This window comes from Alligator mississippiensis, chromosome 2 (genome assembly GCF_030867095.1).
Source record: "Alligator mississippiensis isolate rAllMis1 chromosome 2, rAllMis1, whole genome shotgun sequence".
Taxonomy (NCBI): Eukaryota; Metazoa; Chordata; order Crocodylia; family Alligatoridae; genus Alligator; species Alligator mississippiensis.
This window is the reverse complement of record NC_081825.1, coordinates 28,025,341-28,051,494: the sequence shown is the minus strand read 5'-3', so window position 1 is coordinate 28,051,494 and position 26,154 is coordinate 28,025,341. Positions and strand designations below refer to the sequence as shown.

The following is a 26,154-nucleotide window of genomic DNA, read 5'->3' as shown; positions in this document are numbered from 1 at the left end:
TAAATAAACCTACAAAAGTAGGATTTTTTTGTTTCTATCTGAAGTGGTATAAATCAAACATGTAATGATCTGTATCAAAATAATGGGTTGCTTTTTTTTTAGCTTAAATCACTGTACCACTCATGAATAATGCAGTTAGGGTGAACTTGTGAAAAAATTAAAAGGACTCCTGTATTTTTAACACACTGTTATGCATATAATGTTGCAGAAGCTGTGTAAAAGGATACATAATAAACATTTTCACGACAATTATCTATTTAAGTGGTTCTCAATCTTTTAAACCTCAGGGCATCCTCCTCTAGGTTTTCTAAATGTTATGGCACCCCTGTTCAGAAACATTGAGCTACAGTCTAAATTCAGAAAATATTTTGCCAGCAACCAGCCCTGCAGCCCCTCTCACAGCTCTTAGAAGAGTGGAAGGAGTAAAGGGGACAAGAAGGGCTACAAAATGCAGCTCAGACCCCACATCTACCCATCCACCTGCAGCACGGCACATTGCTGCAAGCATGGAGGTAACTGGCATCAAGACTGCATGGGGCAGGGGGAGGCAGTAGCAGTGTCAGTCCCCAGAGGAACAGCCTCAGGCATTGCTAAGTAGCTGGGGCAGGTGCAGGGTACCAGGTTGGGGGAGGAGAACTTTTACTTCCTCACACAGAGGCCAAATGGTGTGGCATCCCTAATGGGATCTCATGGTACCCTGGCTGAGAATTACTGATCTAGCATGTCTGCACACTGTAAGAAGTCAATAGACTGCAGTGTTTAAAAGTTATTTTCCAAATAGTCCAGTTTATCCTTGCAGGGGTTTGGGGGGTGGGAGGGGAAGGAGTGAGAAGGCTATATTTTCCTTTCCAGTGCATCTTCTTTTAGTTTATTAGGAAATTTCTGCATCACTGTATCCTTTCAACTGTACATAGATCTAATGTTATCTGGGAAACAGTGTAGTCTGAACTGGCAGTTGGGCTCTGTTTTCAGCTCTACAGCTAACTTACTGGGTTAGTTTTGGGCAAGTCACTGTTTTCTGCAGTTTGGAGTATCTTCTTTTCCATCTCAGATACTGGTATGGGTCCCATTACTGAGGTATCTGAGCAGCTCATATTCCTTAATGTCATTATTTTTATAACTCCTATGTGATGTAAACAAGTACATCCACTATTTTACAGATACAGTACAAAAGATACAAAAAGTTGTGCTGCCATCACACAGATAGTCTGTGTTAGATCAGGGAATTAAGCCCAGGTTTTTTGTGGTCAAAATCAGCCTGCTACCACTGGAATATCCTTCCTAAAAAAATAACCTACCTCACATTTACTATGATGTAAAAGCACCTACCTATGGTGGCCAAGGTTGCCTTTTTTCCTATCTTCATTGGCTGGAAGGGTGTAGCATTTTCTTTTGGATGTGTTACGTCATGGTTAAAATATTGTCAAATGCTTTGCATAGGCTTTTGCCTGATGTCTGCTTGAAAAACATTAAACTAATTTAAGCAGAGTATGCTTGTGCTTAAAACTATTAATAGATTGGGAGCTGTGCTGTGGAATTCATTTAAAATTATTCAAGTGCGACTAAACTGAAAGGAACAAAATAGTTAAATTGATATACATATACAATTTATTCCTGAAATGAACATGTATCAATCACTCTAATACCTTATTATACAATGATTACCATAACCCCTTATGTGCATCCTCCTTTTTCTCTGCTCCTTGCTCAGTTATGAATTGACTATACAGATGTCCCAATGTGGGAGCAGGATAAACATCTAGCTATTTCAAACTGATTGATGTTAATATTCCAAAGTCTGACCCTTCTCTTTACTCTTTATTGATTTAGTTTTCTGGATTTCCTTAGGTAGAAAGGAAGTAAGGAGGTAGAGAGAATCCAAACCATTTAGCTTCAGTAAAAATGTCTAAGTGAAATATATACTTTGGTTCTAAAGTTGGCCTTTAGACTACAAGTTAAATGACAAGTTACACTGACTTAAATTGTCCTAGGTTTACTTCTTCACCTGCACTTATATACGTGTTAGTGCCTCATTAGAGAAAACTTTCAGCAGGATCTATATATTTCTTGTGCTAAAATTAAGAGTGATGGGGCCAGATATTTCCACCTGTTAGATGCTTGGGTATGATCCAATTCTAAATTGCTCATTCCCTGAAAGATATACTGAAGGTAGCATAAGTATGATGTTATGATAACTCAAGGGTTCTTTGTACAGCTTAGGAATCTGTTTAATACTGAAGATGTACTCTGTGTCTGTATCAGATGACAAACTCTATTTTGAATGTGGGACTTACCTGACTTCCTCTTGTCTGTTTTTTTCTCTGTTGGACTCCATCTGAAGGGTGGTTAAGCAGAGCTTAAGTATGTATTTATTAAACTTGGATCATTCTTGATTAACATGGAAGCCCCTTGGACAAAGAATTGCTTACTATGAAGAGTCTAAATAATGAACCACCTGATAGGGGCTTTGATCACCTGATGAGACTTATCAGATTTCCTGACGTAGGAGACTAAGAAGTGTAAAAGAGAGGTTCTCTAAAATCGTTCCCCTAAATGGTTGTGTGTGTCTGTGTGTAACACTCAGGCACCTAAGTCTACTTAGGCACCTAACGGGTGGAATAGGAATTCCCCAATAGTTTTGGCACCCTTAAAAAGTCAGTATCAATTCACTTCCAATAGGACATGTCCATGAAAAATGACCTTTAAAACCAGACTGCCTACGAAGTGGTTCTCTGGGAAAGAATATCCATAGACCACTGGAGTACTGGCATCCAGAGTTTCCATTTCTGTAGAGGGGTAATGGACTGGTTTTCCTAGAGAAGCCATCTCAGATTTGGGGGTGGAGGGGGGGAAGGGGGAGGAGCTTAAAAAGGAGGTCCAGTATGGCAGGACTCAAGTAGCTTAGTGAATGCTCAGCAGAGAGTGATAACAGAGCAGTGATAGAGGATCTATTATCATTTATACAGTCTTACAGGCTTTGGTTAATTGCTTTTCTGGCTACAGTCCTTTCTCCCAGACTCAATATGCACATTTAAAATCAAATTTAATGCAGATAATAATAGCTGGTTGCTATTAGATCGGGAAAGATTTTCTCCTCTTCCTTGTTACATGGTTTGGTTCCTGATGTTTGTTTGCTCTGGCTGCAGATGGGCTACTGAGCAGGGTGGGACAGTGCCCTAAAATTCTCTGAGGTGCCCATTTTGCTCTTGTGCTCAGGGGCATAAGACATCCAGACTTGGGGACTGAAAGAAGTTCTTCCCCAGGCTGGATTGACAGCAGTTGACCTGTGGGCTTTTGCCTTTTTCTGATTCATAGAGCTTGGTTTGCCTGCTGAGATTATCTGCTGCATTTCACTTCATTCCCTGCCATCCAGGGGCCTTGTAGAGATTGGGCCTGTGATGCTCATTTTTTTCAAAGAATGCAGTAAGTGTAAGTAGTAATGTTAGGCTTATTATACAGAATGTGTGAGATACTGAATGACCTGTGATATTCAGAAGGGCAGACTAGATCCTGGAGGGGTCCCTGTCACATATACTTTCTGTTATTCACTGCCTGTTATACACTGCATTCTTGGATATTAGGGCTGTGCTCTGAAGGGCTGAGCTTCCCAAATGGAAAGTCAGTGTGGAGCACTCTGAAGATCTACGTGCTGTCATGAATAGCCTGATGTCATTGGAATAGGAGCTGGAACCTAGATATCCCCCCTCAGAAATGAGTGTCCTAATGACTAGACTACGAAGTTATGCTCAATGCCCCCATTCCTTTCCCTTACGCAGTGAAGACTGAAGTGTTTCATGCAAAGTTTCAGCAGCAAGGAATAATAGAACGGTCTTGGCCCTCCCAAATGCCTACAGCCTGGAGCCTACTGGAACCCACATAAAATGGGCCATCACCATCACTGCCTCCTCTTGTACCCTTCAGGAGATACAGACAGAGGAATACTAGTTTATAGACCCTCATTTTCAAAACTAAGACATTTCTGGGTATAGCTTCTGGACATATCAGAAAATGTTCATATTTAAGAGAGAAGTGCCCAGGGACTCTAGGCTCCCCTGAGGTAGGTAAATTAGGTATCACAAGTGGAAGTTAGTGGATCCTTTTGTTAATCTCATCCTGAGTGGCTGTTTCCCAGCCCTAACATCTGGTTTAGTTATATTTCCCATTCTTGGGTCTGATATTTAATCTTTGGCCTGGATCTCATTTAGGGCCTAATCCCTCAAACCTCATTCCATCAAAACTCCCAGTGATGTTAATTTGAATTTAGACTGAGGCCCTTGGGCAGCAGTCTCCTTGAGGTATTTTATTTTTCTGTCTGCTTGTAAATCACTATGAATGCCTATTATAATGTATACTTATATACGCATAAGCAATAAACCCTTTCCGAATAATGCATGCTCAAAAACAAAATGCATCAACCTCCAGAAAAGCTGGGGAAGAATTTATTTCCTTCAAAGTGAAGGATACCAAGAAGCCTATTTTTAAAAGAGTGATAGTCATACTACTGCTGGCAAAGAACAAGTTCCCTTGCCAGCCATACCATTATCTCAGCTGGGTTTTATGCTAGAAAAATCTCATTAGATACATTGCCAGTCTCCACAAGTGTGCTAGACATGTAATATTTTAGAGGGCAAGAACACTGTAGTTGCAATAGCCTCATTGCACAGAGGAAATGGCAATGCCTGATCTTGTTGATATTTCAAACATTGGATATGTCAGAGGTTATGGTCACCCCAGCTCATGTCACCATAAGCAATGGTGCTGCAGTACAAAGCATACACAGCAAGGGAAGAAACATTAAAAAAAACCCCATAAACACTATGTGATAAAGAAGGAAGGCTAAATAATTTCAGAAGGTAAGATTAAAATCAATACAATGGCCTTGTGTAACATTAAGGGAATACTTGATTTAATTTTGCGGGTCTCTATTTCTTAGGGCTGCAGTACTAAACTGACTGCTACTGTTTTCCTTTGATAGGGCTACTGTTTGCATACGAGATGCTTACTGTGGAGTTGCTTAATTTGCTCCACACTAAAGTGTCACTGTCTATACATGTGGAGCTATTAGGCTGGAGTAAACTAATTAACTCTGCTGTAGGTTAGTACTGCCCGACACAAGTACTACTTTATGCCATTTACCCTGCCACACCGCACATGTAAATGGTGACAGCGGCTGGCTGGGGCACGAGGATGCGCTAGTATTTATTGCATCAAATTTATTTCACATCTAGATGTGCCCCTTGTGTCCTAAACATTGACTTTTGCTATTTGGACTATATATCAGAAAAAAATGTCCCTTCCACCCTTTTGTTGCACCACTGACATGGGTCACTCATCATATCAGGAACACTGCTTCTGGAAGCAAAGGACTATAGCCTGTATGATTCTTGCCACATTTAAAGCAAGGGGTTTGTTGTAGAAGAGTGTGCACAAAGATAACATTGTTTTCTCTTAAAGGAGGCTCAAAAGGGGAACCTTCCACTTCATCTGTGTTTTGAAAGTGAAAGTTGAGAAAATTAATTACATAAATTATTGGGGCTGTGTTTTTAATCACTTATGTGGAATATGAACAAACTAAGTTAAACCAAAAGGAAGAAATGCCCCATTTAATATGTTATTTCTTGAAGAAGTCCAATTTGTATTTAAATCCCCTATAATAAATAAATTATTCTAGTCACTAAGAGCAAAGATAATTATTTTAAAAAGAAAGACAATTAAGGTTTAAGCGGGTAATAATAAACTTCCTTCCCACAACTAAAAATACATGCTTAATCTTGGGTTTTACAAAAATAAGCCCACTCATTAAAGTGATGCATTTCAAGATCAACCATAGTGCAGTTTAATAATATTCTCTATCCCCATTGTAATGTGCCTGGAGTTAGCTTCATCTCCAGCAATTTGAATTTATATCAAATGTTATCTAACTGCAGTGTGGGATTGGTCTCAGTGACTCAGATCCTTATCCAAGTCATGTTGGTATATGTCTGGAGGAAATCAGTTAAAGCTAAGAAGACTAATTCTCCTCTTACTTCCTTTACTCTCGGTGTTATCATTCACTTTGACATGCCTCCTGAGTTATATTGACAAGATGGATTTGAAGATCCTAGTCTCTGGTGGTACAAGTCTTTCCATTTACATGGAGCACCTGTGCAGTGACTTTCAGGAATAGGGCCAAATTCTTTAAAAACCAATACAGACTGTGGCTTTGTTAACAGAGATGACCCATGCTCTCAGTCAACCACAGCGCCAACATGGAGCAACAGACCCCATGAAGCTGACAATATCAAGCTTGGGAAACAGTATCTTCTCAGCAGCTGGCCCTTAATAGATTAACTTTCTTCTAAAAATTAGGATGACCCTCATTCAGTATGACATACGAGACTCTCATTCCTTTGATAAGTCTTCTAGCAATAGCAGTTGTATCCTGTGGTTGAATGCGTTATGCATCTTTCTCTTTTCTGCCCAGCCCACAATAGATATGACTGTGCTACAGCTCCCAACTAGCTTGCTTACTTGCTTAGTTCTAACAGCATATCCACCTGGTTTCAACTCTAAAGATCTTGGGCTTTCTTCATAGTAATTAACAAGAAGACAGCTGTTTATAGTAGCAATGTTGACCGATAATGCTTCATTGAAGATGTTACAAGCAAGTAAAAATAAACTAATCCTTAAATATATTGCAAATATTAAGGGGTGCTTAAAGGTGTTGGATGCACCCAGTCTATGTGGGGGGGAAGTTTGGGGGGCTAAAAATAGCTGATCAGAGCTGGTGGGGTAGGAAGAGCGCAGCACCAGAGCTGAGGTGAGTAGCTGGGCTTTCCCAGGCCCAGGGCTGCGCTTCCAACGTGTATAGGTATTTGATTAATCTATTCCTGATCTAAATTAATTCACCTTCTCAGGTGAACTAACCTAGATTGGGTCCACCAGTTTTTGCCTGATTGAACCACCCTGCACAACCTCTGTGAACACCTGCACAGATGGGCATTTAGATCAACCTAACCCTAGTTAGGTCAATCTAAATGTAACATTTGTACATACCCTAATAGACTGAGTGAAACATACTACGGGCATTGTTACAAGGGAGAAAACAAGATTTCAGTCCTCTGCTGACTTGCTATATGTCATTCTTGCAGCATGTAATTTTCCCTCTTAGTTTGGTATCATATATATTTTTTACAGGTAAGTAAAATATGTACCCATTTCCCCCCTCTTCCTCCCCACTTTCCCCCTCCCCTTTTTCCGTTCCCTCTGTGATGTGAGAAAGGTGCACTTTATTGCTAGGCTGGTAAATTTTCACAGTTTTTTAAAGGTGGTATGCATAATCTTGCATAATCACAGTTATCACTATGATTAACACACACACACAACTACACTTTAGAATTGTATCATTTTTTGTCTTAATGGCCCTGTATCATATTTGCTCAGAGTACTAGTAAAAAGATGTTTTGTTTCCCCCCAAAACTACCCAGCCATCTGACTTGAGGTTTGAAGGTCATGCCTCATGTTTGTGCAAAAGCATTGCTAATACAGTTTCTGAAAGCCAAAATTTACTCTCACTCACCTTCAGGCAGTCATTGTACTTTGCAGTACAAATCCTTCTGTCATTTCTGCTGGTATATATCAGGAATAAATCTTGATAATGGAGATGGAGGTTGCTTGCTGGAGTGAGAAGAGGGAGGGTTTAGCAGTGAATGAGCACATTAAGTACACATGTAGCCATATTTCCTTGCGAAACTTTTAATTTGCTAGTGGTTACTATTATTTGGGATTACCTTTTTTTACTAAGCAGGACTTCAGGGGGCAGAGAGTCATTTTCTTTTGATTCTTGAAAGTGTGTTTGTTGGGTCCACGTATGGTCAAATCCTTTTTTTTTTAATCAGATTTTGCACTTCCATTGTTTCTCCCATCTGATGGTCATGCAAGGAAGTGCCCTAGTGAGGTTAGCGTTAAGCCATGTTTAATTAAATAGGTTCTGGGGCTCTGTAATGCAGGTTCTGCTGGGGTGGGGACAGAGGTGAGAAGTGCAAACCATCTTTGCTGAGGGCAGCTGTTGGAACATTCAAAATGGGCAAGGTTGGCTTTAGGGGAAAAGTTGATATTTTGGGCAACCTCTACCAGCAAAGGCATGACAATCATTTGCACCTCTTCTCTCTCAATGAAACTCCATACTTCTTCTGGGTCCTTTCTTTTTACCAACATTAATTGATTCTACAACCATTAGCTTAGTAATATCAATTTTGAGTGTTTACAAAAATCATAATTAGGGGCAAAAATATTGTGATATTTAAAAATAAAAATAAAAATAATCTCTCTTTTATTGATCTGAGTCTCCAATTTGGAGTCCCATTTTTCCTTTAAGTTTTTATATAAGATATGCTTTTTTTTCCCTTGAAGCCAAGATTTTCAGTTCCAACACCTGAGTCTTTAAGAAAAATAGTAAATATGACAAGACATGATAAAATCATAAGTTGCATGCATCTAAATTTGTATCTGATCTTGAATCTGGTTCTTACTTTGCACTTAAACTGTTATTTCTCTCTTTTCTACTTTCTTTTACAGTTAATTTTGACCATTTTCAAATACTTCGGGCTATTGGGAAAGGGAGTTTTGGAAAGGTAAGAATCACCTTATTTTGTCGTGATAAATCTTAACAGCAGATTTTTTTGTATAAATATATTATGCTCAGTCAATCTGATTAGACTCATATAGAGATAAGTAAGTTCGCAGTGTCCCTGCTTTTTAAAGAATTTAGATTACAATCATGTGACTTGTAACTGGCTGTACATTAAACTTGATTACTCTGACTACAGTGCTTTCATTTAAATTAATTGCATAAATTGTATTATTATAATTAAATCTCCTCAATAGGACTTAACAGGGGTAAAAATAAAAAGATCAGCTCCCAAATACCAGTCCTTCCCCCTCACCAAGGAAAAAAATGGGGAAGCAGACTGCTCAGTTAGGTCAGTTAGATAGGGATTATCTTGTTTATCCATTTTTATTACTGAACTATTCTGAAGTTATTTTTACATAGAGTCCAATACACTGAAGTTTTACAAGCCAAAGTATACCACAGTTAGGATGATTGAATAAATGCTTGTTCAAATCAATGAGCATACATTAAAATAATGAACATTAATGACCCATTTATACACCGGTGAGTGACCTTTCTTTGTTATAACAAAGTCTGCAATAATCAACATTTTAAATTTCAATATAGGTAGATGTAAGGCTGTGCACTTAGCTGGAATCATATTAAGTAAATGTTCGAGACCACTACTTCAGATAGCACATAACTTGAATAGGAGGCCAAGTAATGAGGATAGTTGAGGCCTGGATTCAGAGAGTTCCTTAAGTTCCTGCCCTTTGTGTTCAATGGTTACTGTTGAATTCACTATCAAACAGGTAAATAGTAAAACTTTGTATTATTGGCTCCTTAACCTTAGGTGCATTATGTCCAGAAGGAGCCTGAAATATTTTACAGTTGATTCTCAAATCACTGGCTCCATGCTCTTGTCTTTATCTAGACCAGTAGTGTTCAACCTTTTTGCCCCATGGTCCAGGTTCAATCCATGGCTGGATGTGGCTGATGGACCCAATCTGGTGTTGGGACGGGAGGGGAGTGGGGGGTCCAGTCAGGCCTGGCCATGCAGAGGTGAGATCCAGCATCCATGGCCTGGCCTTTATCAGATGGAGAAGGGGGTGTGGGTCAGCCCCAATTCAGCAGCACAGGGCTTGAGAATTTGGCAGTGGGGGAAGGGTGGCAGTATTAATTGTCACTGCTCCCCCACTACCACATTTCCCAGCCCATGAGGAGCTCCATGGGCCACATACCATGGCTCCACAGGCTGTATTTGGCCCCGGGGCTGGAGGTTGAGCACCCTTGATCTTGTTTGCCTGTGTGTAAGTGTAGGAAAGAGCATTCTGTGCATAACTAAAACCAAGGTCACAGATTACTGAGGTTCAGGCAACTTTAGCACAGTGACTATTTACTGTCACACAACACTGCAAGAACAGCAAATCAATCAAACCCCATTGTTGATTATTGTCTAGAGTATGGGTTTGAGTCAGGATAAATATTCAGAGGCATGCCCAAATTATCCTAACCATTGGAAACATTCCTACATTTCCCCCCTTTACCTCAAAGCTTCTTCTACCTCAGGGGCGGGCAAAATGTGGCCTAGGGGCCAGATGCAGCCCGCCAGGCCATTCTATGTGGCCCATGGGACCCCTAAAAAATTTAGAAAATTAATATTTATCTGCCCTGGGCTGCCTATCATGCAACCTTCAAAGGCTTGCCAAAACTCAGTAAGTGGCCCTCTGCCCAAAATAATTGCCCGCCCCTGTTCTATCTCAGCCTGGATATCACTGACTTCCCAAAGTATACCTGTCTCTTCCCATCACATGTAGCCAACATAGGGAGAAGGATAAAGAAAGTGAGACAGCACTATGACCTTTTCAGAGGCTAACTTGTTGGATGAAATAAAAAAGAAAGTCTCATTTATTGGACTCTCTTCAGCAGACTTTTGGTAATGAGCATTTGCTTTGGGTTCAGCTGGCTGCAGTACTCTGAATTTTTATCATTTGAATTTACTGTCACAATTCTCTAGAACATATACTGAGTAATATAAAAAAAATTACACACACATTTGCTCTCTTTTAACATGAAAATTTAATATTGTCAGTTGTCCATATAACACACTAGTCTTCAACACAAGTTGGAACACAACTTCCAGATAATATCCTGTTTCTTTCGGAGAGTGAAAGATGAAAACCCAGAGTGTTGGCCCATCTCGCACAAGGTCAGCAGGACGTATTGGAAATAGCTTCAAAAAAGTCTTTTCTCAGGTAGTCAGTCTTCTGCCATCCAGTTATGAACTATCCTGCTGGCAATTTTACCTACCAGTCGTCTTCTAGAATGTCTTGTTGGTAGAAAGCACCAGCAAACGATGCAATCATCTAATCTCTGTGAACAATGCTGCTTCCATAGCTTGGTAAACTGTGCTTTTACCCAATGAATGTCTGTATTTCATGTTGTGCCTTTGGAGCGCTGCACTTGTGTAAAGATCAGCACTTTTTCTTGAACTGTTTTTCTTTTTTATTACGACTAATATACAATTCTTTTAAAACACTCTGGTTCTCTCTCATTTCATTTTTCTCTTTCTGTTTTTTGAATTATGGTAGTTGCTACAGCAACCTTCACCCTCTGCAGTGTTTTGCCACACCAGGTAGCTCATATGGCAGCCAGGCAGAGACTCAGCACAACTCAACTACTTTTGTACATGGAGCTCCTTGGCAGTCCCCCTCTTCCACTGGACCTAATTCTTTTAGCAACTCCCCCAACATCCCAGTAGAAGCCTTAAGGAAACATTTTTTTCCTGATTTTAATTTTTTTTGGCATCCTTTGTTATTATTGCCTTTGTTTGGGGTTTGTTTGTTTGTTGCCAGTTAATTTTCAATATTTAGATTAATAGTGTTTATATGAGACTTGATAGACTATCTAGCCCCTTGTCTTGCTAACATGGTCACCAGATCTTCAAATGAATCTCTCTCAACATGCCCCATTCTCTTTGAGGTGCAATATTTTATTAAGTTAAACCGGGCAGATTAATTCTTGTAACTACAGTAGTAATTTCTATTAAGGGAAAGTGAAGATATATTTCATTGTCTGTGAGCAGGGTACAGAAGGGCAATGAGGAGAGGGAAAATAAGAAATAAAATTTTTTTTGCGAAGTAAAGACGATTACTTACCCTTGGGTTGGAAATGGGCACTCTGCCAGCTGAAACTGCACATTAGTCACAAATAGGCTCAAGTGTTGAGTATTCCAAGTTTGGATCCTGATTTGGCCTTCCAGTTCAGTGTGTGCCTGGATTTAGTGGAAAAAATCCCATGAGCTTTTCTCTAACTTGCTCCAGGGCTTTATGTAGCTCACTTTCTGTGCCTCATTTGTACCACAGGCACCAATTTTCCTAACCTTTCACCATGCTATTTGAAATATTTGGTTGGTTTAGGACATTTTATGAATTCAAGTATGGTACTATTTCCAGTAATACTAAAGTTGGTCAGACATTCTTCAAGAGTGGCCTGAAGTACCATATTCCATATTTGTTCTAAGGAAATCTAGAAGAGAATACATTAAAAAAATAGCTAATTAAATTCCTAATATTAGAACAGATCATTGTTGTTTTATGCCATGACAAGTAGATTGCATTCTTGCACATAATCAAGCTAGATTTTTTTTCCTTAATATATCATCATCAGACAAATTTTAATCTTTGGAGATCATACAATCAATAAATAAAGTATTGACTAGGAATGAATGCTATAATTTTTATTTAACTTTCATTTAGCTTTACTGGAGAAGTAACCCTGTAATTTTAGGCTCACTGTAGCAGGATAATTTGTATTCAGCTGTAGCATCTAGTTTCCAGGGATATTATTGTACCAATCTTTTTCAAGTTCTCTGTTCATCTTGGCAGATATATTGAACAATATGACCTTCTTAAATTATATTTGAATTATAATTTGAATATATTAACACTTCCTCCTATGATTCTTTTAAGATGCAGGGACAGGATTTGCTCTTGATTCTCATTTGGCAGTATACATTTGATAGTAGCTCAGATGTAAGCAGATACGATAACCTCAAAGTCAAGTCCATAGAGCTTATTTAGAGCTTATTTTACTGAATAATGTCCAAAATATTCTGGAGCAATCTGCAGATTTCCCAAATGCATTGCATCGTCATGGAACAGTAATGCTCCTTGACATCATTACCACGCATATTTGATCTTGAATTAATATAAAAGGATACTAAGCCAGATACTTGCTGTTCATATCCTAAAGGGGCAGCTGGGGATTTCCCCATGTCAGGGAAATTTCCTAGTGCCGTGTAGCCACAGCTATGACACCTGTTCCCCAGCTTCTGTGAAAGTTCCTCAGGTCTCTGACTATGGAAATGAACCATGGACACTGGTGTCTAGGAGCATGGAGTGTGACTGCATTGGTCAGGCACAGTCTTGATATACCGGCAGTCCTTGACTTACAATGTTTCGAGTTACAACGTTTTGCACTTACAACATTTATAAATTGACACCCTGTTTCAACGTTATGATGTCAGTTTCAATTTTACAATGCTTGATCCGATGCGATGCCACGCCAACGAACAAGTTGGCTGTGTCACTCATCTCCCTGGAAAACATCTGTCCAAACTCCCTTGGACACTTTCTTTAAGAAAGCAGACAAGACTCCAGAAAAACCTGCAGCCAAAACTCCTGAGAAGACTCCAGCCAACAACCCTTCAAAAAGTCCAACCAAGAGCCTTTCAAAAAGTCCAGTAATGCCACCTCAAAGAAGTCCTTCCAAATCAATATGATTGCTATTTACAATATACACTCATCAATGTAGCTATATTACTCATCTATAATTGATCGAGTACAAAATTCTGGGCTATTTTTAGTGAAAATAGGGTATTGGGCCTTGGTTCAGGAACCAGTCCCCCATTTATAACATTGTTTCCTAGGAGAAAATTGTTTCTGAGTTACAATGTTTTGACTGAAGACGCAGTTTTCAGGAACCAATTGTGTCATAAGTCGGAGAACTGCCTGTACCTTATCCCTATACATTGCTCTTCAGTTTCAGTTAATCTGTCAGAGAGACAAAGGAACAGCTTTGCTGTGACCAAGAGTACATGGTGATAGTTTCTCACCTCCACCTCGTTTTGAGTCTTCCCCCCTCCCCAAGCAGCTGCTGTTCAGCACAAGGCTCCCGAGATTGCGAGTCTCTGGGAGTAGATGAGAAATGCAGTAACAAGTATGCATTCTTCAGCAAGGAACGTGACTCCCAGCAATCCCTGTCCCCGAGGAAGGGGACTTGGAGTTTGAACCTTGTGTGGTTCTTTTCAGCTGCTAGCTTTGAGAAAGGTGAGAGTGGAGACAATCCGTCTTCAGATTTAATCACAGGCAAGGGAGTATTCTAGTGACAGCTGCTAAATATAGCAGTAGAAACAACCCATCATCATAAGAGGGACTTTAAAAATAAGCACTGCATATCCCCAAAGCAAACTGATAGTGGCTGCTACTGTATTTATCTGCTAGTGCAGCAGCAATACCAGTTCTAGCTCTACAGTTACTGAAGTTCTATTAACGGTATTCCCAAAGACATTCTAAATGAATATGTTTTGTAATCTGACCACAAGAGGTTGAGAGTCCTGGGTCTCTATGTGCACATGTTGCAATCGTATGCTGCCTTCCCATTTTTGTATACAATCAACCAATTTCCTTGCACAGAGATGGAATCTGTGACCACAGAATGTGCATTCCCATTTTCATTGGTGCACTAGTTGTGCCCATGTGCCAAATTGTCCATAATCATTTGAACATATTTAAACAATCCACACAGCCATGACATCAACAGCAACAGTCCCTAGTGTCCACAGAAGTTTCTCAGTTTTTCCCCACCCTTATTATGAGCACTAGTGCATCTGGTAGCAATACTGGTGTTGATTGTCTTTCATATTTTTTCTTAGCAAATGGCTAGCTAGATGATAAAAATGCCTTGAGGGTGTCTATAGTATGGCTCCTATAACAGTAACTGGAAATTTTTATAGTAATATCCACATTAGCCTCCATTTTCATTTTTTTCAGAAACTATTTCAGTATTTCCATGAAAATCCCTTTCATCTTAAGGAATACTGCATTTACTCATGCAGCATGCATGAGCTGTGCTAATGTAATAGTTACATACTGAAATCATGTCTCAAAATTTAGAAAAATAAATTATCTATGTGATGATCACAGTTAAGTTTTTCAAGCAGATTTAAAGGAACTCTTAAAACAGTGGGGCCAAACCTTCTTGGGAGGCATGCCACAAATTAACCCCGCACCCTTCCTGAGTGCCACCCTGATCTTCCTTCTCTGCCCAATCTACTGCTCTGCTTTCCATTCCCTATTTTGTGCTCCTTGCCCAACCTCACCCTATGCTTTCTGAAGCCTACCTTGTGGTCCCTGCCTAAACTTCTGCTCTCCTTTCTGCTTCCTTCCCCATACAATGGTGTGCTGCCTGTCTCCTCTCCAATCTGCCATGCACCACACAAAGAGGCTATCTGTGCCATTTGTGGCGCTTATGCCACAGGTTGGTCACCCCTGTCTTAGAATTTGTAGAAAAAATGATTTGTAGAAGAATGAAGCGAACTCAAACCCATGTTATGTGACACATTAGTTCTGCTCTTCACTCAGTCCTCTCTGTAAGATCATGTAGATGGGGAAGTAGAGGTGATGATTGAATACCAAATTACAACATTTGTTTAGTGCTAATACATTTTCAGTCTTTCTCTAGGGTGTGCATAATGGATTTACCCTAGGTTTTGGTAGAAAGCTTTTAGAAAAAATGGATAGTTAACCCAAGTAAATATGGCATTATATGTTGGAAAACATATTGTAACAGGGAACAAGAAGGCAGTGTGGCAGGCTAAGCTGAATCAGGGAGGACTGATAGCTAGGAAACAAGCTAAATGCTAATGAATGGGTTGCCAGCAAACAGACAGTTTGCTAGTCACAGGTAGAGGCTAACCCTGGGAAGGTAATTCACCCAGGGAATGGAGGCAGAACAGTAAAATGCACCAAGGGCAAGCAGGGAGGCAGCCCAAAGGAACTGGGCTACAGAAAACTGAGCTAGGTCCCAGCAGGGAGTGCAGACTGGTCATCAGGCACAGAAGGGAAACCCCTGAGTGCCTGCATAGTCACATGACAGGATGCGGCTGGCCTTAGGGGACTCAAAGCCAGTGCCTGAATCTAGGCTGGTACTCTGGCCCTGCTAGCTACAGAGTGAGGAGCTTCTGCCATGAAAAGCTGCAGTAAGAGGCTCTGTCTATTTCTGAAATGCCCTGATAATACCTATAAGACAATGAATGAGGCTGAGAGGTGATCTTGTGGCCATCTCCAAATTCATTAAGGGGACACAGCAAGGGATCAGAGATGTTCTGTTCACCATGGCACCTCTTGGGGTAACAAGGAACAATGGTCACAAATTGACAGAGAGTAGATCTAGGCTAGACATCAGGAAAAACTTCTTCACGGTAAGGGTGGCCAAAATTTGGAATGAGCTTCCAAGGAAGATGGTGCTCTCCCCTATCTTGGGAGTCTTTAAGAGAAGGCTGGATGGGTATTGGGCTGGGGTTATCTGACCCCAGCACTCTTTCCTGCCTAGGCAGGGGGTTGGACTCAATAATCTGTTGAGGTCCTTTCCGACCCTAGCATCTATGAATGTATGAATGCTTACTGCAAGGAGGATAGGACCCAGGGCTTGGGTTGGGATGGGACTTTTAGGGGCAAGTGGAGGTCCCAGAAGTGATCAAACAGAGCAGAGATAGAGCCCAAGAGGGGCAGAGAATAGATGAGGCAAGGGAGACCACAATCTTAGAGGTGGCAAAGAGCAGAAAGGGCCAGGGACCCAGAGCCAAAGAGAGACAGAGAATTAGTAGAAGTAAAGAGACCTGAATTTACAGGAGAGGAGATAGGAGCCTAGTCCCCACTGATGTGAAGAAGTGGTAACACCTGCAAGGCATAGGCACAGCTGCAAGGCATGGGCACAGGGGAGTTCAGAGGCCATGAATAGCCAATAAGGCAACGGGTGCCCTGGGGCATGTGCAGGCCAGTAAGGCGTGCCTAATGGGAAGGATTGCTTGGGATCAGTGGGGTTCAAGAGAAGGAATCTGCTGGCAGGAAGATAGACCAAGGCTTGCTTTAAGACCCGTAGGCAGCCCTTCTTTCTACATCTATGAAAAATATCAAGGCAAAAGCAAAGGGAGGGTACCTTAGAGATGGAGCAGGGCAGGAACCAAATGGCTGCCCCTTGGGCATGGACCCGTTACACATAAACAGATAGTTGGCTAGAATAGTGGGGGTTTTATTAGAAAAGACTGTCTTTTATGTGTTGCGCATGCATCCTATAATGACATGGAGTCTTGTCATGAATACTGCTTAGAATACGCTGTGTATTCTTCTATATTGTTACCTTAAGACCACTACCTGGTCCACTTAAACTGAATACCTTTCTCTATCAACAGTCCCATTGAAATCCCTACAGTCCTCTTAGTAAGTAAGCTCTTTAATATAACTGAGCCAATAGCTTCTGAGGAAACCTGGCAGTCCTGGCCAAGTTTTATGAGAGAATCTGTGCTTTCATGTAAGTGAGTGACTTCTAGGCTTTGGATAGTGAGCCAAAATCTATTAGAGTTGTATTTTACAAATTGATTCAGGAAATTGGTTTGCAGCATCCAGCATTCTATAAACAACCACTTAATTTCAGACTGGGAACCAAGATTCACTGTTGAAACACTTGCTTCGTACAGTCCTATAATGCTTTGTCAAGTTTGAGCACTTTGCCTTCCTTTCATCTCCCCCTCCCACCATCTTATATTTTTCAACTCTTCTCCTAACAAAGTTACCCTGTTCCCTTGTATTAGCTGCTTTTATTGTTCCTATATAGCCTGTAACTCATGTATTGTTTTCCTGAACCCCTACTAACATTCAGACGTCCCTTGGCAAAAAAAGTAAAAAAAATTTTTTTAAATCACATAATTCTCACCATGATGTAACACTGATGGGTTTAGCCAAATCATAACTGTCCTTGTTTTCCATAATTAATTGGATTCCTGTCATTGGGAAAGATAATTAGAAATAGTATTTAAATCACACCTGATACTCTCAGACCTTAACATAGCAAGTTAACGGAGCGTAAAATCTTAGGGCTTCGTTAGATCTCAAGGAAACAAACTAAAGAGATGGACGGCATGTCCCAGAATGACTCCACAGAAGGAAATATAGCTCATTTCCTGCACCCCAGTTTCTGCTGGAAGCTCAGAAAAGTAGCTTGCTGATGGTTTATCTTATTTCTATTGACTGAAGCATTTGGGTGCTGCTAAGAGTCTATGTAACCCATTCTGGCCCTTCCCTCCTACCTCTTTATTCACTTGCTCTGGGGTTAGGGATTCAAGTAATTATCACTATAATTGGCTTGGACCAAGTGTTAAACAAGTTCCTACAGGGGTGTGAAGAGACATCTTGTATTCCTGTGTGGGTGCATGGCCTATGCCAGAATCTAGCTTTTATGGGATAACTCACATTAAGACAAAAGGCTTAAACTGCTCTAAGTTAGCTCCATTCACCATGAATCACATTGGGTTTGAAGTCTGAACACTAATTTCAACACACTTCCAAACTCTACAGAACTTTTTGCTGGTATCAGTATTTCTCTTGGTTTAACACTTACCTTTCACCCTCATGCACTTCATCACTTAAAATTCAAGATCATATAATATTATAGCAAGCATATCATACTCTCTATATATCTTATTACATATAGCCCCAACACAAAACAAATATTCATTCTTAACCCATGTCCTGGGGAAATGACTCAGATAAATTATTGGTTTTGCTGGAAATACTGCAAATCTGGGCTTTTATGGATTTAAGGGAGAAAACAGGATTCTTCACAGCTGATGGCAGGGCATCCTCTTCCTTTTCTTAAACCAAGGATCTGTAATTCAAGCACTTCTACTGATGACAGCTGTGCTAGTATTGTACTGGGTGAGAGAGAGTCTTAAGTAACCAGGTCCCAAACCTCTTATGGCTTTATACATTAAAACTAACAGCTTGAACTCCATCTGGAAAATTACTGGCAGCTATTGCTGATTATGTAGCATTGCTGAAATGTTCCCTCCTTGAGGCACATGATTTAATTTGAGAAAGGCCACATTCTGTACTAGTTCAGGTTCCGGATGGTTGTAGGATAGCCTCAGGTGGGCTATATTGTGATAATCTAATCTGCAAGTGACAGTGGTAGCAAGATCCTCACATTTTTTAATGTTGCAGGAATCATATTAGGTGGAAGAGCACATTCTTAGCTAAAGCTGCTTTCTTGAGCATCTGGGAGCAGCCCAGGAATTGATTACATTTCTTTCTGAAAAACTGTAGGAAAATGGTGGCAACACTCCCCTTACCAGTAGTATCAAGATAACCATAACATCTCCTTTATGTCTACCCAACTTTCCAATTGTACCTCAGTGTCTTTTTAGGCTGAGTAATTATCTAAACCCCAATCTTGTCCAAACATGGGGCTATTCACTGCATTGCATTGGCTGACCTTTCTCATTTGAGTTTTTATTGTACAGCTGCTGCATTCTACAAGCATTTCTTATATAAGCAGTCACTGGCTGCATCTACACATGCAATTAATGTGATGTGATACACTCTGGAGCAGTTTGCACCAGAGTCACCTGCTACACATGCACAGTGTCTATATATGCACCCAGGACAGCAGCACTTTGAGTTGGGGTGGAGCAGTCCTGGGCTGGCAGCAGGTTCAGGGGGGTCAGCCTGGGGCTCCAGGTGGCAGTGTCAGGCAGAGGAGGGGCTGTTTGGGCACAAGAGTGCTAAAACTGCTGAGCTGTATGCTGCCACCCCTTGGTTGCTCTGCTCTGGCTCAAAGCATTGCTTTCCTAGTCACCATCCACACATGCATTTCAGTATAATAAATGACTCCACCATAGGATAGTACTGTTGCTGATAGTACTAAAATTGTACTGATAGAAAAAATTTACAGGGTATGTCTACACATGTGCTTAAACAAGTACTAAATGACTGTGTGGTAACTGGCATTACTGTGCAGTCTTGTTGCCACACAGTTATTTTTAGATGCTACAGTGCAGTAGCAACGAGCTACAGAGCACTAGCTTGTAACTGTTGTGTAGTAGCATTGCTGTCATGGTTCATGCCTGGCAACACTGCAATAAATTAGATGCACCCACTGAAACGTGAATGACGTGTGCCCCCGGAGGCTGGCGGCAGGGAGCTCTCGTAGGCGGCGGCAGCCGGGGATGGGGGGGTTGGCAAGTGCAGACCACCCGCTGGCACTGCCAGCAGCATCAGTGGCACTTCTCTCAGGGAGTGCACCACCAATCTCAGGGGGTGCACACCACCAATCTCAGGGGGTGCACATCCTGGCCTGCTGTGCTCTTTCTGAGTTCTTTGCAATGGAGAAAATTGATCTATTATGTTTCTGTAGTCAAGAAAATTAGTGAAAGGTAAGAGCTGCCATTATTCTGAGGGGTGCCTTGAGTCTAAAAAGGTTCAGAACTACTGCACTCTACCTTCTTCCCTCTTTGAAACTTTCAAGATTCGTCTCTGCTCTAATGTCTACAAAAAAACAACCCTGATGGTTTGAGAGGCAGATTGGACTTTGTTCTTTCTGGTAAGACACGTAGCTGTGTAAAGCTGCTTGAATCCTCCTTTCCTAGGGCCAGATTCTGATATCCTTATACAGGTTGGATTGCAATTTACCCAAGAGGTATTTCCACAGAAATTAGCAGGACTGAGTTTGGTGCAAATTGCTTCTAACTGTGAATATAAATACCAAAATCTGTCCCTTAATATGTCAGCATTTGGGGAAAGACAGGAGGTGAGACTCTGTGCTACATCTCTCCTTCCTAAGAGGTACAACACAGAACTTGCAGAGGGAGGGAGTGCTGAGGTGGCTTTAAAACACTGCAGAACAGCTGTTAGACAGGTGGTATAAGTTAGCCTTGGGGGCTTGTTGAGTTACATAGCCAAGTTTATAGAGCTGAGGTCACTTAGCTTCCTGTCCTTCCTCACTTTGTGACAGGCTTGCTAGGTCTTGAAAGTCATCCACAAATCACTCAAAGTATCTGTGCTAGTAAATCTTCTCATGGCCAGGTACAGGGGTTTAAAAGCCCTTTTATATGACATTAAGGAACTAGGGAAGGAGTACAGTTCTTGCTTGCAGTTATTTTGCATGTGTATACAGTGCATAGCATAATGGGACTTCAATCCTAATTGGAGCCTGTGACTGCTACTGTAATTTAAATACTAATTTGGAATAATGCTTAATACTGGAAAATGTATTGCAGCACTAGCAAGGGTCTGACAACAAAATATACCAATCTACAGGAACAGGGATGTTCAATGCAAAAGGATCTCAGGCAATCCTTAACCTGTATCATTGTACTGAAGAACATAGCACTTGCTGTGAATGTGAAATCACTGTTTCCCATCAGAACAGATACATCTTCACTTAACCTGTCAGTAACACTTTTCAGAACTTTTTCAGAAATCCCATTTCACCATAATGGCACTTAGGAATGTCTGCTCCTTAAGCATGTTTGTCCGATTCTATTCAGAAGATGGACTACACTAAACCTGATGGCTAATGCAGAGAGGAATGGCAATGTTGTTTCTTATTCTTCTTGAGTCCTTGCTACTTTTCAAAAAGAACAAAAAAGGCACAAAGCAAAGTGTTCTATTGCCTGAGATTAGATGGTTGTAATGGTCCCTTCTGGCTTTAAAAAGCATGCACAGATCATTTTTCCCATCCCTATTAATTATAGGAGAACATCTCTGAAATATAGATGATCAGAGATGCAGGTCCAGGCACTAATTATGCTGTAAGTAAGATATATGTATGGGCCTGTGGGAATGAGGACAGTGGACATTTTCTAATTGAGAGGGGCACACTACCTAGTGGACTTGATCCTTTCTGGGCTCTGATATGGTCCTGCTGATTTTTTGGGGTTAATCACCTCACCAGCCTGGTCCTCGTTTCTCATCTGAAAAACAGACCTATTTTTGTGTAGTGCTTTGAGATCTAGTGATGAAAAGTGTTAAGAAAGAGCTAAAGTAGGGGTCTTCCTCAGGGTTTTACAGGTGAGAAGCATTTATACTATCTTGTAGTAACAATTATGATGGAAAGAAGGCTTGTCTTTTTAAGTTACAGATTTTTTTCAGTAATTGTTGTAGATTCTTATGCTTTGCTTTTCCCTTTGCTCTTAATTTAGGTGTGTATTGTGCAGAAGAGAGACACCAAGAAAATGTATGCCATGAAATATATGAATAAGCAGAAGTGCATTGAGAGAGATGAGGTCCGAAATGTTTTTCGGGAGCTACAGATCATGCAAGGCCTTGAGCATCCCTTCCTAGTCAACCTATGGTAAGTGAACCTTCTTTACAAACCTCTCACGTGCCTATTGTGACTTAGAAACATCAAGCGCATTCTTGATAGCTCTTATTTTAAATATGAGGTCCTTTGTTTTTTGCTGCTACTTTTGTTTTCACAAATATTTTAAGGATGACCTTTCACATTGCAACATTTAAACATAACAATTTGCTTTTTTCACTATATAGTTTGGTTTCTCTCTAATTTATTCCTGTAGCTGTGCAAATATACAGGTCTTTCCAGGGCTACCAGTTTCTTTAAGCCCAGTTTGGCTAAGAGATTGTTAATAAGTTTACTGAAACCATAATACATATCCTTATGAAAGAATAGAAATGTTCAGAGCAAGGAAGTACCTGCCAATGCAGATAAAACTAAAGAATGAAGTAACTCACTATCAAAGAGTTAACTAGATGGAAATTCTAGATAAGTTCAGATACAGTTCTGTTTGGAAAAAAAAGAACGTGTTCTTCATTCATTCCCTATCTCATCTCATCAATATTGGCTGGAATACTTCCTGAAGCTGCTCCACTAATGTTTTAAGGACCATTTTCTAGGAAGTGAAATGATTGCTTTATCGTCTGGTTCACTGCAATTGAATGTAAATTATGTGACTGCAATGAATTACCCAGGGATAGCTCAGTTATTCTGGTTGTTTAATTCATAAAAAGCAGAGAAAAAGGGAAACTGTAGACCTGCTTTGTGATAATGAAGGTGAGGATATGAACTGGGAGCTGCAGTATTCTGGAAATAAGAAGAATAACAGATATTTGTCAAGAGCTGGAGGATGAAAAGTTCAAAAAGAGTTGGCTACACTCTAGTTATTATTCTGGCCTCTTCAAATTTACGATGCTATGGAGATATTTTGATGTTTGACTTTTCCCTCTTTCTAAATGAGATACCTTCTATAATTCCACAAAATGCTCTTCTATTTTGGAAATGGTATGAGGGGTAATGGTATTAAAAATATCTCCACCTCTCAGTAACTGCATCCTAGCCTTGCTAGGATATCTGGCTGCCTTCAGCCACACACATGGATAAAAGAGACTATATACAGGTGTTACATTTAGATCAAACTAACCAGGGTTAGGTCGATCTAAATGCCCATCTGTTGAGGTATTCAAGGAAGTTAAATCATTGGGCAAAAAATGGTGGGCCTGATCTAAGTTATTACATCTGATCTCTTAAACACCTCTAGGTATTGAGAACAGAGCCTGAGACTGGAAAAACCCAGCCATTTGTACCAGCTGTGGGGCTATGCCTTCCTACCCTGGGTCCCCTCACCCCGATCAGACTATATTTAGTTCCCTGAATCCCCCACCCCTGGACAGACAACCCCCTGCCCGCAAACCTGTTAGCCCTTCCTAATCCTGCCAACCCATTAGCCCCCATCCCCAAATTCTGCCTGTCCCTCCTCACACCCCAAGATACTTTCTCCAGCATCCCCGTGTAGCTCCCAGGATGGATGAATGGCTGTACATGCCTCTTCCGCTCTATGTTCACTTGGCTTAAAGAAAGCCCCACAAACATAGACTGAGTGCAGTGAACACCTACCTGCCTGTGTGCACCCAAAATGTTTCTCAAGATTCTGGGAATGAGATACACATTTTCTTATTTCTGATCTGAAAATGACCTAGTCCAGCTGATATAGAGAAGTCAATTCTTTGTAGCTGTCCAGTTATAAATACCCAATAGGCTGGTAATCTGCAAACGTCCTCATTATGAACAACCTTGTGATTGTTTTATGAGTTGTTAACCATCTTTGCAAAGAAACCAGGGATTGAGCCTACCCTCTACTGCCTCTCATTTCATTCACTCTGTGACTAGCGTAGGGGTGTCTGCTTTGTCAGTTTGGTATTTTTCATGAGTGCTAGAAGCCAAATTGTCTTCTGACATAAGTGGACCTAGCATCATATACCAGCAGAGAGGTTTACCCCAAACTTACATTTAAAAAAGATTCAACACTATATGTTAACCTTGGGTGATCTCTATTTAGCCAAACCCTTTTCTTAACTGTATGATCTGTAAGAAACTTTTACAATATTAGTATTATATCAGTACAAAAGATCAAATATTTGGTGAAAAACGAATTGAATTACAGGTTTCGATCAAGCAACATGAGAATGAATTATTATTGAATTGCAGTGCCCCAGTCAAATGCCTTTTCTTCTTTTTTCTGTGAGACAGATTAAAAGTAGAACAGGTGATATCCTAGAATGTGTTCTTTTTGTGAGATTTTTCGTTGTAAATAATTGATCTATCCTGTGACACTCCTAAGACCAGGGCCAGCCCATCCTATCCCATGGAACTTGCAGCTGCAGGGGGCCCTGCAGTCAAGGAGCCATTCCCCACTTGCCCCCCACCGCCTGTGCCATGTATAAAGAGCTCAATGCAGGCAGGGAGCCCCTTCCCGTCTCAGCAGGGGAGGAGTTCCTGGCTCCACTCCTGCCCCGGCCCCAAAGAGGGAACCCAGGTATCCCCAGCACATGCTAACCCCACCCCGTGCCCCCCGCAGTGCAGCCCACATGCACGCATCCCGGCCCTGACTATTTTATTTCAGTGAGTTTATACCACAGTTAACTGCAATTTTGATTTTTTCGATGGATCGGAGGCCCCCAAAACTTTGTGGGCCAGCCCTATCTAAGACTATAATTCCATGATGAGGATTTGGATGTCATGTGTGTACATGTTATCCTAACAGCAGTACACAAATGAAATACTATAAAATAAGCAAAACATTCAAGGCCAGAAGACCAAAAAAAGGCCAAGAAAAGTCTGAAAGGACCTGCATATTAATAAGATTTTTAAAACCATTTAAATGTGGTAATAATTATAACCTAGCTCTACATGCTTATATGATTCTCATTACTGTAACATATAAGCATCTCAGTCCCTAATGTTTTCGTCCTCACAAACCTCTGCAAAGTAGGGACTATTTTTTCCTTTTTATATATGGGTATCTAAGGCTCCAACTCAAAACTGAGACTTGGATAAGGTCACAGTTATAGCTAGTCAGATTTTTTCTGGTGTAACAATTTTGTTGAAAAATGCTGCTGAACCTGAAAATCTTTGTCTAAGTTCTTATCGAACCCTGCCTACATGTTAGTATGGGATGTTACTAGGCTGCTCTGAATATTTGTGCTCCCAGTGACATCTCTAGAGCAGCCCCATCAAGCAGATACCAGGATCTGTACCTCCATGGCAGCCAGCCATGACAGGACTTCCAGGCTCCCTGGCATGATGCTAGGAGTCTAAAGGTCCCCTGAATGCTGGCTCAGGAATATCAGTTTCACTGAACCATTGCAGAATCCCTGGGAGATGTTGCTTCATTCCCTAAAAAGTCTTTTTTTCCCCTGTGTTTCAGCCTGTGAGAAGTTTCAATATGAGACCAAAATCAAACTTTAAAAAGTCCTAGAATACTCACATATCAGAAATCCTGCATTTCAGCCAGCTCTACATACAGAAAGGCCATTGCAGAACAGCTTCTTAAACCCAAGTCTCCCAAAAACCTAGATTAGTACTTGAGCTCATGCTTTCCTAAACCAAGTCTAATTGGCTTTTTCCTAAACCAAGTCTAATTGACTTTTTCATAATTTGCGTATCTCTTGAGTTTCTAAAATTGCTGACTTGTGGTTCAGTTTACACTTTCAATTTCTCTTTTTGTACAATAGAATTATGTCTGAAACTCAGATACTCCCATCCTTAATTTCAATTCCTGACTTTTTGCTTTTGAATTACAATGGCACAGTTAAAAAAAATACATTCATATCTCTTATAAAAAATATGCTGCTGTTTTTTCTAGACTAAACAGTGTTTAGAGATACAAGCTTCTATTACATCATGATTTTTTAAAATAATTTTGTGCACATTGTTTGTTTGTTTAATACAATACAAAATGGAACGCTGCAAATGTGAAAGGAATATTCTGTTAAATAATTTTCTGATTCAGGCAGTTATATCTTAAAATAATATTTTCATTGATCCCTTTTAAAAAGAGCAACATTTCAATATATTTTTATTGTAGTTTAGTTGCAATAGTAATTTGCATTAAATAAGCCTTGCATTAAATGTAGCTATGATTCATATGGCTGAGTAGCAGGCATACATTCAGTTCCAGGAAATTCCTTTTCATAGGGTCAGTTTTCACTGTA

The 26,154-nt window shown here is 40.5% G+C and overlaps 1 protein-coding gene across 2 annotated transcripts in view; it reads left to right on the top strand.

Moving 5' to 3' along the window:
• Positions 1–26,154, top strand: part of STK32B (serine/threonine kinase 32B) — a 325,870-nt gene that overhangs the window by 38,552 nt on the left and 261,164 nt on the right. For both annotated transcript variants that reach the window (XM_019479571.2, XM_019479582.2), the window contains exons 2-3: positions 8,557–8,612; positions 21,849–22,000. In XM_019479571.2, coding sequence (XP_019335116.1) covers positions 8,557–8,612; positions 21,849–22,000 — 208 coding nt within the window. The remainder of the gene's footprint in view (positions 1–8,556; positions 8,613–21,848; positions 22,001–26,154) is intronic.